Source organism: Podarcis cretensis, assembly GCF_951804945.1.
Source record: "Podarcis cretensis genome assembly, chromosome: 3".
Lineage (NCBI taxonomy): Eukaryota > Metazoa > Chordata > Lepidosauria > Squamata > Lacertidae > Podarcis > Podarcis cretensis.
Genome location: NC_137172.1, coordinates 104,192,365 through 104,209,452, shown reverse-complemented (window position 1 = coordinate 104,209,452; position 17,088 = coordinate 104,192,365). Strand labels below are relative to the sequence as shown.

Genomic DNA, 17,088 nt, shown 5'->3' with positions numbered 1-17,088 from the left:
GACGTCTCATTCCATAATGATAATTTTACTATTTGTATCCTACACATCTTACTGGGTTGCCCCAGCTACTCTGGACAGCTTCCAACATATATAAAAACGTAATAAAACACTAAACATTTTAAAAAAACCCCAACCTTCAGATGGCTCAGGGCTCTGGCAACTCCATACCCTCTAACATTTATCCAATGAAAATAGTGACATCCTAAAGAAAAGTGGGTCATTCCAAGATCAGATCAGATACTGGGACAGCTTCTCTAAATCAGGGACACCCCTGGAAAATAGGGACACTTGGAGGGTATGTACTTCCGACATGGGAAGCGGCCTTGCTTTCCTTCATTGTGACCTCCATCACCAACTCCATGTAGTTTTCAAGTTCCTAGCCCTTTTGCTGTCTCTTCTTCCATTCCCTCTCATAATTGGCCAAAAAGTAATGCATTACACAAGAGTAACAAGTAAATAAATAAAATAAAGGCTGTGGAAACTGGATGAAACATCTGATCACTGCATCACGTGCAAAAGGTAAAGAGAGATTACCGTACATTAAATTTTAAAAGGGGGATTTCTTAAATCACGTCAAGCAAACTAGTAGATAATGACAATCAAAATATTTAAGATAATATGTGGGCAGATGACATTCAGTATTTTTTTGGAGGGGATAGAAAAGGCCCTTTGAGATGTAACTGTGCATAACACTGATTACTGGAATACATTCTGGCACCAATTAAAATGCATTTTAATGTAGTTCTTCATAATGTTTTTTAGAAATTGTATTTCATATCATTGGAGTTTTTATGCCTGAAGTAGAACAGACACCTGACCTCACCTCCATTTTATGATGGCATCCAAAATCTGTCATTTAAAGTAGATAGCTCAGTTTTCCTCATGAAAGCTTTCACACAAGCTTTCAGCTTCACTTCCAGTGGTTGCTGAGTGACAAGTTTTTCTGGTTGCTTGGGATTTTGTTGTGCTTGGCTTTGATGTTAATATTTGTGATGTGTTCATATGCCTCATATCCGTTACTTTAATAGGGGTATTTTTGTTTTATTTTATTTATTAAAAAATATTCATATACTGTTATGCCATTTTTTAAAAAAATCAATGTGGTTTACAACAATAAAACAAAATCATACAATAAAAACCATATAAAAATGTTAGTGTGTATATAATGCCTTCCATTTCAAGAAGAAATACCAAGACAGTTCATGAACAAATAAAGTCCAACAGCAAAATAACAAAAAATAAAACCAATTATAAAAATACAGCTAACCGTAATTAAAGTGCGTAGTAAAACAAGCCTAATAAAACAGCTTAACAGTTAACCCATTAACAGCATAACCCATTAAAACAGCATAACAAAGCAGGAGATTCAAGTGAGATGATGGAAATGCTTATATAAACAGGTGTATTTTCAAGAGCTAGCAGAACAGCAGTACTGATGAAGGTAAAGGACGCAGGTGGTGCTGTGGTCTAAACCACTGAGCCTCTTTGGGCTTGCCAGTTGTAAGGTCAGCTGTTCAAATCCCCACAACGGAGTGAGCTCCCATTGCTCAGTCCCAACTCCTGCCAACCTAGCAGTTTGAAAGCATACCAGAGCGAGTAGATAAATAGGTACCGCTGTGGCGGGAAGGTAAATGGCGTTTCCATGTGCTCTGGTTTCCATCACGGTGTCCCGTTGCCCCAGAAGTTTTTTAGTCATGTTGGCCACATGACCTGGAAAGCTGTCTGTGGACAAACGCCGGCTCCCTCGGCTTGAAAAGCGAGATGAGCGCCACAACCCCATAGTTGCCTTTGACTGGACTGAACCATCCAAGGGTCCTTTACCTTTACCTTTTACCTTACTGATGAGCCCCTTGTATCACTTTAATGTTGTAGGTTGTAAGCCTTTGACTTCTTTTCAACTTGGTTGGGACATACCTTTCAAAATAAGTGAGAAGACTTTTGTGAGCTACTGAGATCTGGGAGGAGAGAATGGAAAGACCTCTAAGCAAATAACACATTTGCTTTTGCTTGGTGGGGTACATTAGACATGGGACTACACTTGAGGATTGTTTGGAGGTTACAGCTGGTACAAAATGGCAAGCAGAGCCTTTTGTTGTTGTGGTTGTCTACTTGCAATTTTCAGGGTATGGTTTAAGGCAGGGATATGTAGTGCTGTCTGTATGTCATTGGATTACAACTCTCATCAGTCTCAGCCAACATGGCCAGCAGTCAGGGATGATGGTTCTAGTTGATGGTTCTGGCCCAACAACATATGAAGAGCACCACGTTGGCTATTGATTTCAATTCAATGTCTCTTTTGGAGGACATTCACCTACATTCTAGGGTCTTCTCTGTTGCAGATTCTGTCTTTTAGAATTCCTTCCCTAGAGGAACTCTACCAAAATCTGCTTTGCAGCTCATTGGGAGACAGATCAATACCCCCCCCAAATATTATAACAATAATACTTCAGGCCTTTTTCTCTGTCACACTCTCCTCCTTCCTACAGTAGGAGGAATGTACTGGGTGTATTGAATTCTGGGACAGATTAATTGACTTTAACATGAAGTTGCTTTTTACCTTTTGTAATTTTCAAATAGGTTTTCTGTTTTCCCCAGTAATTCTACATAACAGCTTCCTGTAGTGATACCCAGTAGGATCTTCCGTGTGGTATATTCCAAAATGTCCATTATGTAGCAAATCCTGTGGTGATTTTGTTAAGCAAACGTTTCCTTTCAGCATTAACATTAATTACCATTACTACAAATGTTGGGTGCAGGGAGGAGAGGGAGACTGTGGGTATGTTGAAAGAACTGATGTTCTTTAGAGAGCCAGTGTGGTGTAGTGGTTAAGCGTGGTAGACTCATAATCTGGGGAACCGGGTTCGCGTCTCTGCTCCTCCACATGCAGCTGCTGGGTGAACTTGGGCCAGTCACACTTCTCTGAAGTCTCTCAGCCTCACTCACCTCATAGAGTGTTTGTTGTGGGGGAGGAAGGGAAAGGAGATTATTTGAGACTCCTTCGGGTAGTGATAAAGCGGGATATCAAATCCAAACTCTTCTTCTTCTTCTTTATGAAATGTCAGTTATGTTTGAAGTGAAACCACACTTTGAATAGTCATAGGCTGATACCACCATATGGAGAAACCCCAATCGATACATACTGCGAAGGATTTGTTTGTTTGTTGCATTTATATCCCGCCTTTTTCTCCAGAAAGCTCAAGGCGATGTTCATGGTGCTCCCCCATCTCATTTAATTCCCGCAGCCACCCTGTGAGGTAAGTTAGATTGAGAGGCAGCAACTGGGATGCGGGTGGTGCTGTGGGTTAAACCACAGAGCCTAGGATTTGCCGATCAGAAGATCAGCAGTTCGAATCCCCGCGACAGGGTGAGCTCCCGTTGCTCGGTCCCAAGGCCTGCCAACCTAGCAGTTCGAAAGCACATCAAAGTGCAAGTAGATAAATAGGTAGCGCTCTGGCGGGAAGGTAAACGGCATTTCTGTGCGCTGCTCTGGTTCGCCAGAAGCGGCTTAGTCATGCTGGCTACGTGACCCGGAAGCTGTACGCCGGTTCCCTCGGCCAATAAAGCAAGATGAGCGCCGCAACCCCAGAGTTGTCCACAACTGAACCTAATGGTCCGGGGTCCCTTTACCTTTAACTGGGCCAAAGTTACCCAGTGAACTTCATGGCTCAGTGGGGATTTGAACCCTGGTCTCCCAGGTCCTAGCTTGACACTCGAACCAAAACATCACACTGGTTCTGAAGGATGAAATGTATGTTCCACTGTGTCCATGAGTTAAGATACCTCCATTGATTTGTGTAGGTAAAGTAGCTGAAGCATGGGCCAAAGTCCGTGCAACCATAAAGTGGCACTTGAATATGTGGACATACTATCTCAGATATTACATGGCTGCATCCAAAGGATGGTCTCCCTGGAGGGGCACAGTCTTGACATCAGAATACACAGAGTATCCAAGCAGTAAACATAGCACATCCAGAAAACATCAGAAGAATCCTTAACACCTGGAAAGGAAATAATCTACATCAGCCTTCACCACCCTACAGACACTGTGGACCAGCCAGCTCACACAGGTAGCAAACACTTGTCTAGGAATAGTTTGTATGCTATGAAATGCGTAGTTCGCCAAAAGTGGTCATAGTTTATAGAGCCTGGTTTATAGAGCCATTCTTTAGCCTGCTATTCAAATGCAGGAATAAGGGGCTGTGTGAATACCTTAAAGAATCATTTGTTTTGTGCTTTTCATTTTGGTGTCTTAATTTCTCCTTGGGGAAGAATACTAGCTGTTGTATTGTCAAAAGGTTAGCCATTGGGTTTCCTGGCTTTGTTCTTGAATCTGTTAGTTGAATTGCTGTGTGGTGGTTGGCAAATCCTGTAAGTATTAATACGTTTGCATTTTCAAAAGCTTCAGGGTGATTTAAGGCCTGAAGTTTCCTCTGGATTTCAGTTCTCTGTTGGGAGTAGTGTACCTAATTTTGGTCACCGCTCTTAAGGCAGTTATAAATGGAATTGACTTCTGCTGAAGAGATTAGATGGATGTATGACACATGAGGTAAGGAAAGAATAGGGTTTCTTAGCTTAGAGAAAAAGCAGAGCAGGCAACAGCCTTAAAGTACTTTATAAGACACTGTCATGAAGGCTGGGAACAACTGTTCAGTAGGGGCACAGACAGAGGGGGAAATAAGTTTAAAGTTTTAGCAGAGCTGACTCCTAAGGAAGCTAGTAGGCTTCTCTTAATTGCTTATTAAGGGTCAGAATACATGTTACATTTAATGCGTAGCATGTAGCCTATTAAACAATAGGCACAGCGAAAGTTCATTCTTATTGTAAACCAATTTCATGGTGAGAGGAGGCTAACTTCTTCACTTTCCAATGCTATCTCCCATCCTTCCCACAAAGGGCTAGAATTGTTTGGAGACAAGTTTCCTCTGACACTAGTGGTAATTTCTTTTCTAAGGCTCCTAGCTGCAGGATGGTGTTTCCAACATAATCAAGCCCAAGCAGTGAATAGGTAAGCTTCTTCCTCACTGTAGACTGCATCTTCAATAGGAATTGCTCTACTTCGTGCTTGTAAAAATAAAATAAAAAATAAGGGCTATATTAAGTTTGACTCAAGAATACACCCTTTGAAATTAATAAACCGTCTAGGACTGTTGATTTCAGTGGTTCTCCTCTGAGTAAAACCACCCTAAGACATTGCCACGTGCAATGGTCCTAAGATTGGATAAACATTTATTGGGTTGGAAATGATAGAGAATTCTAATAATGTCAGTTGTGCCTAAAGTTAGGGTTGCCATTTTTGTTGTTGTTGTTGTTTTGCCAAAGTTGTTGGCAAAATCGCAAAAAAAATATGCTGCTTTGGGACTATTTTTATGGAAAACCAGCAAAAAAAAATTTATTTAAGGCACTGCTGACATGGGCTACCATACATCCAGATTTTCCCGCACATTTTTCCAATTTCTAACCAGACACTGCTGCCGACTACAGTATTCCAGATGTTTCCGGGAACTTCCAGATGTGTGGCACCCCTACTAAAGTGGATTCATACATTATGGATCATACCCTCCAATTGTCACTAATGTGTCAAGACAATCATTGTCACGCTTCAGTAATGCCGAATTCTGTCTTTATTGTGGAAAGTCCCAAATTAAGAGATCTCTATTGTTCCTCACCCCCCGCCCCGGCACCATAGAAAATTAACTCCATATTAAGTCCTCTTTTACTATTCCTAGCTCTGTGGTGCCCCCTGGCCCCTCCCACCCTGCTGCTTACCCAATCGCCGCTCTTCCTTTCCCGCACTGCTTCATGGGAAATAGGAAGTGGGCACTGAGTAAGGCAAGGTATGGAAGTGGCTCACACTTTTTGTACTCTGTGCTTGGTTATGACATTTGAAGAATTGCTACTCCCTTTTCCTCACCCTACAATCTACAGCAATATGAAGTTGCTTGCATATCTCACCACAAGCATGTATGAGTGTGTGGACACAAGCTCTGTTTCAGATGTGACAAGTACCAGGAACAGGACGGAAGAATCATTAACGGTGTGCCCTGTTGTAACACATGTATTAATCGGCACCTGATCTGGTACACATGAAAGGGATGATAGAAGGATTCACCTATTTTCCAGATTGCAAAAGCTGCTTACTTTCTTGGAGGCCTTGCAGGCAACCCATCTAGTGTCGGTTTACAAGTTTGGCCAAATTGGTGGTAGGTAGGAATAAATAATGTATGTTAAGTGATCTCTTCTCTGGTTTCTGCTTTAAAATAATACACTTTCAGGTTATAGATAGTGAACTGAAATGCACCCAGAGCGTCTCCTTGCAGCAACATGTGTATTTTTAACCATTCCACCTTCACCTGTTGGTTTTGCAAAATCTTATTTTCTCTGTCTGCCAACTAATTCCACTTCTCAGCAGTAAGCGATGTCCACTGCTCAGTGGGACAATTGTATGTGTGATAATGCCTTATAGTGAGGACCAGTTAAATCTTTAAATTGAACTTGTTGAAGCAAAGTTTAATCTTCTAAATTCTGATTTACTCCGGGCTTTCAAAGCTTCCCACCATCTGACCCTGTCTCACCTTCTTTTAAGTTTATGTGTATTTGAGACACGTTACGGCATTTTAACTCAAATGGATACTTTAAAAATAGCTGCTTGTATAGCACCCAAAGGACACCGTGGTTTATTTTCCTCTGATATAGATCTGACACAGGCCTGTTGACACTTTGCTGTTTTGCCTTGGAAAAAAATGTTGTTGTTTAGGTTGGGCATGGTTTGAGATATCACTTGAATGGTATCAATATATGTTAAGTTACAGGTAGGTAGCCTTGTTGGTCTGCCGTAGTCGAAACAAAATAAAAAAATTCCTTCCAGTAGCAATGCACACAAAAGCTCATACCAATAACAAACTTAGTTGGTCTCTAAGGTGCTACTGGAAGGAATTTTAAAATTTTGTTTCAATATATGTTAAGTTTGCAAGCTTTTGTTGTTGTAGCTTTTAATTGCTGCTCTTTCCCCTGTAAATGTTTGGCAGAGTATGGTTTTGATAGTGGCATGATTACGAACAAAGCATGAATTTTTTGGCCTGGTTTTCTGGGTCTGTTTACATTTACGTGACAGACGTAAGTCAGGGATGGGGAGCTTGTGGCCAATGGCTTATCTTCTGAGTTTACATGAACAATAAAACTCAGAAACGTGAGGAGTCAGAAGTCCAACGTTTATTGCAAAGCGATAGGCTACAGTCAGATAGTTCTGCAAAATCGCAACCCCGCCCAGTGGTCCAGTCAGTGGTATTTATAAAGTTTCAAACAAAGCATCTCAGTTTTCACCAATCATGTACATCATTACCTCATTTTATGTTTAATACATGTGCACAATAAGCACTAGCAATTTATGCTGATTCAGGTTTGATTCTCACCAATTTCTGTAGACTAAGCTTTTGATTCCCACTATGTGCTGTTACATTGTGTTAGTGTGCATGTTGGGAACCTGTGTTACATGTAACCATTTGCACCATGTAACAATTTATGTTCTAGCTTTGAGCTGCATCTTTGTGATTCACATTTTAGTTGTATTCCTGCCCCAATGGGGGGCAGCCACTTGCAAAATAATCAGTTTCATAAAGCAACAGGTTACCATAACTTGTCTATTAGAAGCGCACTCAGGGATTTCCAGGGGTACACATTATCACATTTATTGTGGCCCTTTGGGCCACCGCTACACCAGGTCTTGCTGAACTCTAACTCTCAGCTTCCCTCACCATTGACCATGCTATTTGGGGCTGATGGGAGTTGGGAATCCAGCATCATCTAAAGGACCAGAAGTTCCCTACTCCGGGTGTAAGGCCACCTTTTATACCAGGTAGAGCAGTGAAAACTTACTGCAACTAAGGAGAATAATAACAATTAAAAGGTTTGAAAGATGGTTGTGAGAATGGAACTATGCAGGTGGTTGTTCCTGAGGAAAACAAAGCTCTTGGCCTATTGCAAATGAAGAATGGTAGACAAAATACCAAATCAACAGAATTAGTCATTTGAAACACACTTTTACCAAAATCGTGTTCTGTCCACTTTACTAGCCAGTCTGGTACGATAGTTTAGGAAAGGTGTTGCTTATCATGTTCACGATCACAAACAAGGCATGTTGCTGATTTCCTCTCCCAGTATAAAGGAAGTAAGAGCCTGGAGAGGTTATGCACGGTAAGTGAGTTATTGCAAGAAATAAAGACTCTTAAGAGGTGGTTGCGTATTTGTGTTGAAATGAATTGCTACCATAAACGAATTCTAAAAACTCAAGGCTTAAAAAATACATGCAAATGCAGGTATTGAAAAGCAGGCATTAATTTTTTGGGTGTTGTTTTTGATTAAACGTTCAGTGTGTGAGGAAGTGTTCCTTCCTGCTTTGAGAACTTTCCGGTTGTCGATGGTAGGTTGGTTTTAGAATAAATGTTATTCTGCTTTAATGCAATTGTATTTTGCTAAATGTAAGGCTCAAGGACTTCTATAGCATGCCTAAGAGAAGGATTTTTGCAAGCTTTGCATTTTTTTTTCTTTGAAACATGTCAAGTTCATACTGCATCATAAGTGTCATGTTTTTATTCAGTATTAATTCCAGTACATTTAAAAAGCATTAATGTTTGGAGATAATAAAGCACTTGTTCTTGCATCCTTTTACAATATTTTTTTAAAAAAACCGTGATGATGTATTATTTGTGTTTCCAATTTATTGATGCAGGAAAATGGGTTTTTCCTCTCTCTTTGAAATGTAGGGTTTTGAGTTATTTCCTACTGTTTCTTGCTTGCATAAAGCATATACATATATCTGCCTATATAATATGTATTATGTTTGTGATTTCTTTGACTGTCAACGTTGAGCCATTCTTGCCAACAAAGAATATCAAGCGTTTCCAATTTCTCTACTTTCCTTGTTTTGTTTTTTGTTTTTTGTTTTATTTCTAAAGAATAATAATAAAAAAAAACCTCTTAATGGGAATCCTGGCACTGTCTGTCTTCTCTGTTCTGCAGAAATGTTGAAGGAGTTGAACCAGCAACGCAGAGCGAAAGAGTTTACAGACCTGAAAATTATTGTTGAAGGCAAAGAGTTTGAAGTCCACCAAAATGTTCTAGCTTCCTGCAGCTTGTATTTCAAGGACCTGATTAAAAGGTTTGCCTTCCTTCCAGCTGTGATCTGGTCTGTTCTTTTGTAGGGGAGCATTTGTGTCGCTTTTTTTTCCCTTCCCTCTCTTTCAGGTTTATGAAGATTTGACTCTCCTGTCACAGAGCCAGTAGCCATTCTTTCCACTTACTCTGAATGTATTTTTTATTTACTTATTTTTTAACGAAACACTCAGATTCCTTTGTTACACATAACCTGACCTGTATGAATTCCCGATCCCACTAGTTGCACATTTTTGGCTGGAGGGAAATGTTCTTATCAATGGAGCATTTTAACCTCAAACCAAGTCATGAATGATGCCAATCCCAAAACACACAAATGTTAGTTTAGGAGTTTAAATATATGCTACTATCTCTTCCTTCAGGCTGCAGTAACCACATGCATATCATAGAAAGATGCTGAATTCTAATACGAACAAGGATGGAGTTAAGTAGCACTACTTTTAACCCTATGAAATTCTGGGCACCTAATGCTTTTTGGCTCTTGGAAGCCAAAAAAATAGAAATATTGGGAGATGCTTTTATATACCAGCATTCAACTCATACCTTTTTAAAAGGAAAACAGGACCAAGGAAATTTTAATTTCTAGAAACCTTTTTTTTCTCCGCCCCTGGAAATAGAAATTTATTTGAGAGTAGTGGTTAAGATGTTTACTTTCTTTCTTAGATCATGTTTCCACCTTTGCAATTTTCTCCCTCTGTTTTTAGCTGGTTGATTCTAAAAGCTGCATGATTTTTTTTTAAATTTTCCATTACTTTTGTTTTTTAAAAAATGTCTACATTATAGATTAATGTAGAAATAAATTGCTATTTTTATGTTGTTTAATAAGTCAGTGTAGCAACATTGGGGGAAACCCACAAGAGTAATTTCCACATTTCTCTCAATCATCAACAAAATAATGTGGCTGCTGATTTTTGCCTTGCAGTATTTTTGCCTTGCAGTATTTTCCCAAACTCTGAACCTGGACTGTGCAAAAAAAAGGGGGGGGACACATTGGGGTGGGTGGGGATTACAGAACAGAACATTGTGCTTGCTTTCAAATTGTGCATTTAAATATTGCCAACTAACACAATAGCGACTGTATTTTATTCCAGGGTGGCATGTTTGGTGGCATCTTCTTTTCAGTGTGTTATGTCCTCTTGCTTTAAAGCTTGTTTTTCTAATTGTGCCGGTATTACAGAACTGCCGTATAATTGCGCTGACTGCTTTATCAAATATTCATAAAAAGCTGGCCTGGTGGCATGTTTCCCCCCACCCAACCCCACCCTTCCACAAATCTAATGATAGCTGGCTTCAGCCGCTCTGTCTCCTGTCTGCTCATTATCGCTTACTAGTTAAGGCTACATTATATGCGTCTCACAGAGTTAAGATGCGTAATCTACAGGGAAGGCAAGTCTTAGTCTCCGTTTATAGAAACCCAGTAATTGACTGACCGTGCGGTTTCATTAACTTTAGCTGTGAAGCCTCTTTCTTGCTAGTCAAACCGTCAGATGCTGTCTATTTCGGGAGAAAATCAGGGACGGTAATTATATTCATTTTGGATAGTTGTCAGATGGAGATGAACTGCAGACTGATTGCAACTTTAATAAAGCCATAAGCGGTACACTTTAAGTCAGACAAGTGAGAACCCTCCAAACAACCTTCTCATCGCTGTTTTCCTTCGGGACTTGATCGTTTTTCACTTTCGTAAGCCATCCTGGATGTTTTAGCAGGAAGTTTAGATATAATAAATGTTCTTGGAATAAATAAATACGGCAAATAAACAGGAAACCATTTACAAAAAGAGGAATGTAGGATTTCCATATATATTGTGTTGAAGTGGAGAACTAAAGAGTTGCAGAAATGGAGAAGGGGCTTCCTAATTTTTTTTTTAATAAAAGATGCCAGGGATTCAATGTGGGTGCCTTTTGCATGTGCAGTATATTCTCTGCCACCATGAACTATGTGACCTCTCCCAAATGAATGTATGGTTAAGAGGGATCCAGAGGTTTGTGGGTACCCCCACAATCCCCACTGCTCCAGCTGTAACCTTGTGAACGAGCATATTTTAATTCTAGTAATCTGTACCCCGACTTATTTATTCGCCCTGTGTGTATCAGAGTAGCAGCTGGAGTCAACAGGTTTCAATAGCCAACTTGCTCACTTGTGACAATAATAACAACCTTGAATATTTTATTGAAAGCATGACTAGTCTGGAATAAAGGGGGGATTTTGTTCACTTTTGTTTTGGGAGGGTGTAGTAGACACTACAGGTAAACACGTGGGACTGAGCCTCAAGGCCATTCTGAAAGCAAAAGCAACTTTAAGATGAGAGTTACTTTAGAGCAGAGGAGTAATGGGGAAGGTGGCAAATGTGCTTAATTCTTTCCCTTCTGGGGCTCCCAAGTTGCGCTCTGCAGAAGGCGCCAACACCTTGCAGGGTTTCCGAAACAGCATGCAAAGTTATAATACTTTTGGATCCTTATGGGAGGAAAACTACATGCAGCTGACGTTGTGAGCCCAAATGGTGGGTGTGGAAGGGGCTAAACACTAACAACAGCACCACTGCAACAGGTTGCTTTTAAGGCAGAACTGTGCATTAGATCAGCAAACACAGGCTCCCAAATGTATTTTCCTGAATAATGGGCTTGTGGATAAGGGATGTATTTGTGGGTAGATGGGTGGGAGGGCAGGCTAGGGAATTGGTGAGTTAATATTTATTCCACAACTTCTCCCCCAACATTGTTTTCTGTCCTCTCAGGCTGTGTGTTGGATTTCAGGCTAGCTTGAGTGAGTGATTGGTGTGTGTGTGTGTGTGTGTGTGTGTGTGTAAGTACAGTGGTACTTTGGGTTAAGTACTTAATTCGTTCCGGAAGTCCGTTCTTAACCTGAAACTGTTCTTAACCTGAAGCACCACTTTAGCTAATGGGGCCTCCTGCTGCTGCCATGCTGCCAGAGCACGATTTCTGTTCTCATCCTGAAGCAAAGTTCTTAACCTGAAGCACTATTTCTGGGTTAGCAGAGTCTGTAACCTGAAGCGTATGTAACCTGAAGCGTATGTAACCCGAGGTACCACTGTAAATAAATAAAAGTTTAGAGGAAATCTGTATTTGGAGTTGCACTGCCCTCTCCATTTCTCACCTGAAAGTGCCTTCTTCCTCACTTTCTCTCCTCCCCCCCCGCCTCCCCCCGCCTTTCTCTCTTCTCCCTCACCCACCAGAGGCTCAGGAACTCCCTTTTGCTGACATTGGTCATACAATGCTTGAAGGGAGCAGCGTGAGATGTTACCCCACTTCTTTTCAGGCCTAACTAGAACCATCCCACTTCTGTTAAGGAAAAACACAATTGTGTCTGTTCTAGCCATCCCACTTCCTTCCCCGCCCTTCCACTTTGTGGTACTACATTTGAATATAATTCTGGAGAGCCATTAATTAAATTCAACCATTCTTCATTCCTTCTAAATTTGGCATTTCTGGATTATCAGTGACTTAGAAGATAGGCCCTAAGGAAATCTAGTGTCAGTCTTTACTAACTTTGAGCAAGAAAAACATCTTAAGACTGGGCCAGGAGAACAAGACTTTAGTTGCTTGGAAGTGTAAGAAATATTTCATTTGCATTTTCGGGCCAATATACACTTATTTTTAGGCTTATTTCAGTACAGGCTGGTAGTTGTATGCCAGCCCAGTTCCAGCTTCTTGATCTGAATCAGGATGGTCCAGGGCTACATGCAGCCCTCAAGACCTTTTTGGTGGCCCTCAGCAACATTTGATGCCTCCTGCAGCCCTCACATTGTCTTCCCAAAGCCAAATAAGGGAGGTGCTGGACTTTGTAAAGGAGGCACGAGGGCTCTGATAGGGTCCTAGAGCCCTCCTACCTTCTTCCCAAAGCTTAGTTAGATCTTTCCCAGCTTTGAGAAAGAGGCTTAAGGACTCCAAGACCCTACCAGAACCCGGTGCCTCTTTCTCAAAGCGCACTATGAGGGCTGGGAGAGGGGTCAAATTTTGACCTTGCTCCCCACCCTGCACAACAAGGCAGTGTGTGGCCTGTGGGTTCTAGGTCAAAATACTCTTGTGGCCCACTTGGTATGAATAATTTGACCGCCCTGAGAATGTTCACTGGTATGCCAACAGCCCATCATTAATTCTTTGCAGAACTCAGAGCTGGCTTACCACATACACATTTCAACTGAACTGATAATGGGGGGTTACTGGTTTGTTTTGTTCTTTTTTATTATGTATTTTGTTTTTTTGTCTTGTATTTCTATGCTGTGCACTGCCCTGAGATGTACAGGTGAAGGGTGCTATGCAAATTTAATAATAATTCCTCAGAACGTGTCAAGTAAAACAGCTCTTAGACATGAACTCTGGCCAAGTCTCCCAACTTAAGTACCCTCCAGAATATGAAGACTGATTAAAATACACTACATTTTATCAAAGTATCAGCTGTGCTTTTTGCCTGCTGTGTTATTCACAGTAAGGCAAATGGGTTGCCTGTCACACGCACATCCTTGTTACTGTTCATAGAAGCTTAGAGTTGAAATAGTTTGTCTGCAAACTTTTGTGGAATGTAACCTAAACCTAAAATTAGTCTCTTTATAAGGCTCCAAATTGTGGTGTGGCGTTTTGTTTTTTGTTTTTCCTTTTGGGCTGCTTTTCAACCTCTCAAGCGCTTTTCTCTTTTGTGCATTTGGTGGGTTTACTCAATATTCACATCCAGCTCAGCTCCTTGAGTGTCTACAATTTCATAGTAATGGAATGTCTTATTTCCAAACCTTTTCTTACTGCTGCCTTTATTGGTATTAGTATGTTATTTCAATGTTAACCTAAATGGAAACATTTGCAGACTTTTATAGCTGAAGACAGTGGTGCTTTGGTGTGAAATACCAGCAAAAACTGGTTCCTTGGCATATGTACGTTTTGAGAGGGGGATGAAGGCAAGATTATGGAATCAATCTGCTACACACACACACACACACACACACACACTCTCTCTCTCACACACACAAATCAAGGTAGCATTCCTTCCCTCTTTTACTATTTGGGTCATCTTTTTAATGATGGTCGTGTGGCCTAGATGATAGAGCTCATGTATGTGGCATACTTCCAAGGAGATTAGAAATTAATGAGTCCAAGGCCAAATTGTTCTTTTTTAGAAGGGCACTCTACTTCCTTAATTATTTTATTTGTGAAACCGTGTGGCAGCTGTGCCTTTGACATTTCTTCTTTAAACTTCCGTGCTTGGAAAAGCTAAAAGAAAAACAGTGTACTCACAGTAGGCATGACTGAAACTGTCAAATTTCATTTTCCATTCACCCTGTTTCTACATCAGTGTGTATGTTTTTTTTTTAAAAAAAAGCCTGCACAAAAATTATTAAACATTTTCATTCACATTTCTCTTAATTTATGCATTGAATACACATTTTTGCAAGCAATTTTCCCTAATATAATTCAGTTTTGTACGTTGTTTTCATAAATATACACATTTCGCCGTTCGTGTCCCCCAGATATGTGCATTTTTTTTAAAAAAACCTCTTGGGCTGGAGAAGTGCATTGCAATATTCAGGCAAGTGTAAGTTTTGGAGAATAACTAGATTTCAAATCACATGTGTTTATTTATTTAAAATATTCCTTTCCTATTGTGCATTGCAAATGCATTTCCAGACTTGAGTTATAATTTAAAACAAGCCCAACATACATAAACATAGATACAAATTGAAAAAAGGAAGCCTGGTAAACTATAGCCAGACAGCTAAAATATAAACATCAATTGTGACACTAAATAAACTCCAACAAAAGCATGATTAGATATTCAGGTCTTCAGCTGGCACTGAAAATTTACCAGCCATATCTCGGAGGGGGGGAGAAAGTTCCGGAAGGCATTCTAGTCTCCAAGAAGGCTTCCCCTCTGTGTAACCAGGTAGCAGACCTCAGCTGAAAAAGATGCAGCTGAGAGACCTTCCCCAGTAGGCCTTAGCAAGTTTGACAATTGCAAATTAGGTAGGTTCATATTAAAATGTGAACCCAACAAACTTCTCATTCATCCCTATTTCTCAAAGTCACGCTCTTACTTCTCTTCTGTTTTTACATATCTGGCGAGGGTCCACTGACATTGTTGTTGATATTGTTGGTTTCATCCAGTTGCTGAGAACATTCACTGCAGGAGAGTGAAGCTCAGAAAACCATGCATTTGTCTGGAAAGAGGACTTCTTTTGGTCGGTGTTTACATTGCATAAAGTCGAGGAGGGAGCAAATAAGCAAGTGATAATAAACAGCTCTCTCTAATTATTATTTCTAAGGGGCCTAACTTGTCCTAGATATGGAATCTGCTAGGCGTTTAAAGTCCTGCCGCTTACCAGGAAGACTCCCCTAAGCTCTGTAAGGGAGAAGGCAGACTGAATATTCATAAAGTGCTTCCTTCAGACACAAGGAGATAAACAGGCATTGTGAAGTGATTCTTTCTTCCACTCCCCGTTCAAAATGAGAAGAGAAATTGGATTCTATGACTTCTCCATTAGCATCCAACCTGTGCTCTGCAGCCAGAGAAATATTGTCAACAGTTTCTGCTAAACCCGTTATAACATCCAGGGGATGGGCTTGATGGAAAGAACAAAGTGTACTATTTGTTTTACAGCTGAGGGGAGGTGCAAAGAATGCTTAAGATGCCTTTTCTTTTACTTAAGTCAATGAAATACTAGCATGGAAAAAAAGTCCTGTGCTCTTATTGGTGGTTTCCTTTTTGAGGGTACTTATGCTTTGTTTTGTTAAGCATGGCACATATCCCACCTTAACATTTTAACTGGCTGTTAGGTCTGATGTCGCACAACTCCCAGACTTCTGGAAAACATATTTTCGTGGGATTCTGGATAAAATGCACTGATAGTTCCAAAAGCGTTTAACTCCTTCCATGTAGAGCAAAAGTATAGAATAGAAGTTGGCCTGTCTTTTACTGAGTCTGCCTTGACAGGGCTGAAAGAATATTTGAACTGAAGGTTTTAATTATAACTTTGATCAGAGATGTGTGCCAATAAAAGTATTCAGTGCTGGTGGTAACTGCAAACCACAAGCCTAGTCCTAATTGCCATAGAATCACAGAATTGTCAAGTTGGAAGGGAACCCAAGAGACAATGTAGTCCAACGTCTTCTAGTGCAGGAATCTCAGCTAAAGCATGCTACAGTTCCTATGTATGTAAGTAACGGCTGAATCAGGACACCTCTGAATATTTCTTCATTCAGACAGAGCCTTTTTTTCCTTTTTTTACCACCAGCAGCAGCACATTCATTTTGTAACTTCAGAAAGCGAAAATGATTAAGTTGAGATTTGTTTTTTATTTGTTCAAACTAGCTATAAGCCACCTTTTAGGGCAACTATCTTCCCAATGAAGCCTTTCATTTAATAGTAAAATACAAAGCAAGAACCAACTGATTACAAAATATCACCTCTCCCTTTTGAAATCATTAAAACCAGCCACGATAAAGAATCGACTCATACCAGCCTAATAAAACCGGTTTAGAATCAGCTAAAGCTTTACAGGCTAGGGACGCAGGTGGCGCTGTGGGTTAAAGCCTCAGCGCCTAGGGCTTGCCGATTGAAAGGTCGGCGGTTCGAATCCCTGCGGCGGGGTGCGCTCCCGCTGCTCGGTCCCAGCGCCTGCCAACCTAGCAGTTCGAAAGCACCTCCGGGTGCAAGTAGATAAATAGGGACCGCTTACCAGCGGGAAGGTAAACGGCGTTTCCGTGTGCGGCTCTGGCTCTGGCTCTGGCCAGAGCAGCGATGTCACGCTGGCCACGTGACCCGGAAGTGTCTCCGGACAGCGCTGGCCCCTGGCCTCTTAAGTGAGATGGGCGCACAACCCCAGAGTCTGTCAAGACTGGCCCGTACGGGCAGGGGTACCTTTACCTTTACCTTTACCTAAAGCTTTACAGACCTCCCAACCAATTAAACCTC

The 17,088-nt window shown here is 40.9% G+C and overlaps 1 protein-coding gene across 1 annotated transcript in view; it reads left to right on the top strand.

Moving 5' to 3' along the window:
• KLHL29 (kelch like family member 29) overlaps positions 1-17,088 on the top strand; it is a 428,500-nt gene that overhangs the window by 314,310 nt on the left and 97,102 nt on the right. Inside the window, exon 6 of the mRNA XM_079969762.1 lies at positions 9,016-9,154. Coding sequence (XP_079825888.1) covers positions 9,016-9,154 — 139 coding nt within the window. The remainder of the gene's footprint in view (positions 1-9,015; positions 9,155-17,088) is intronic.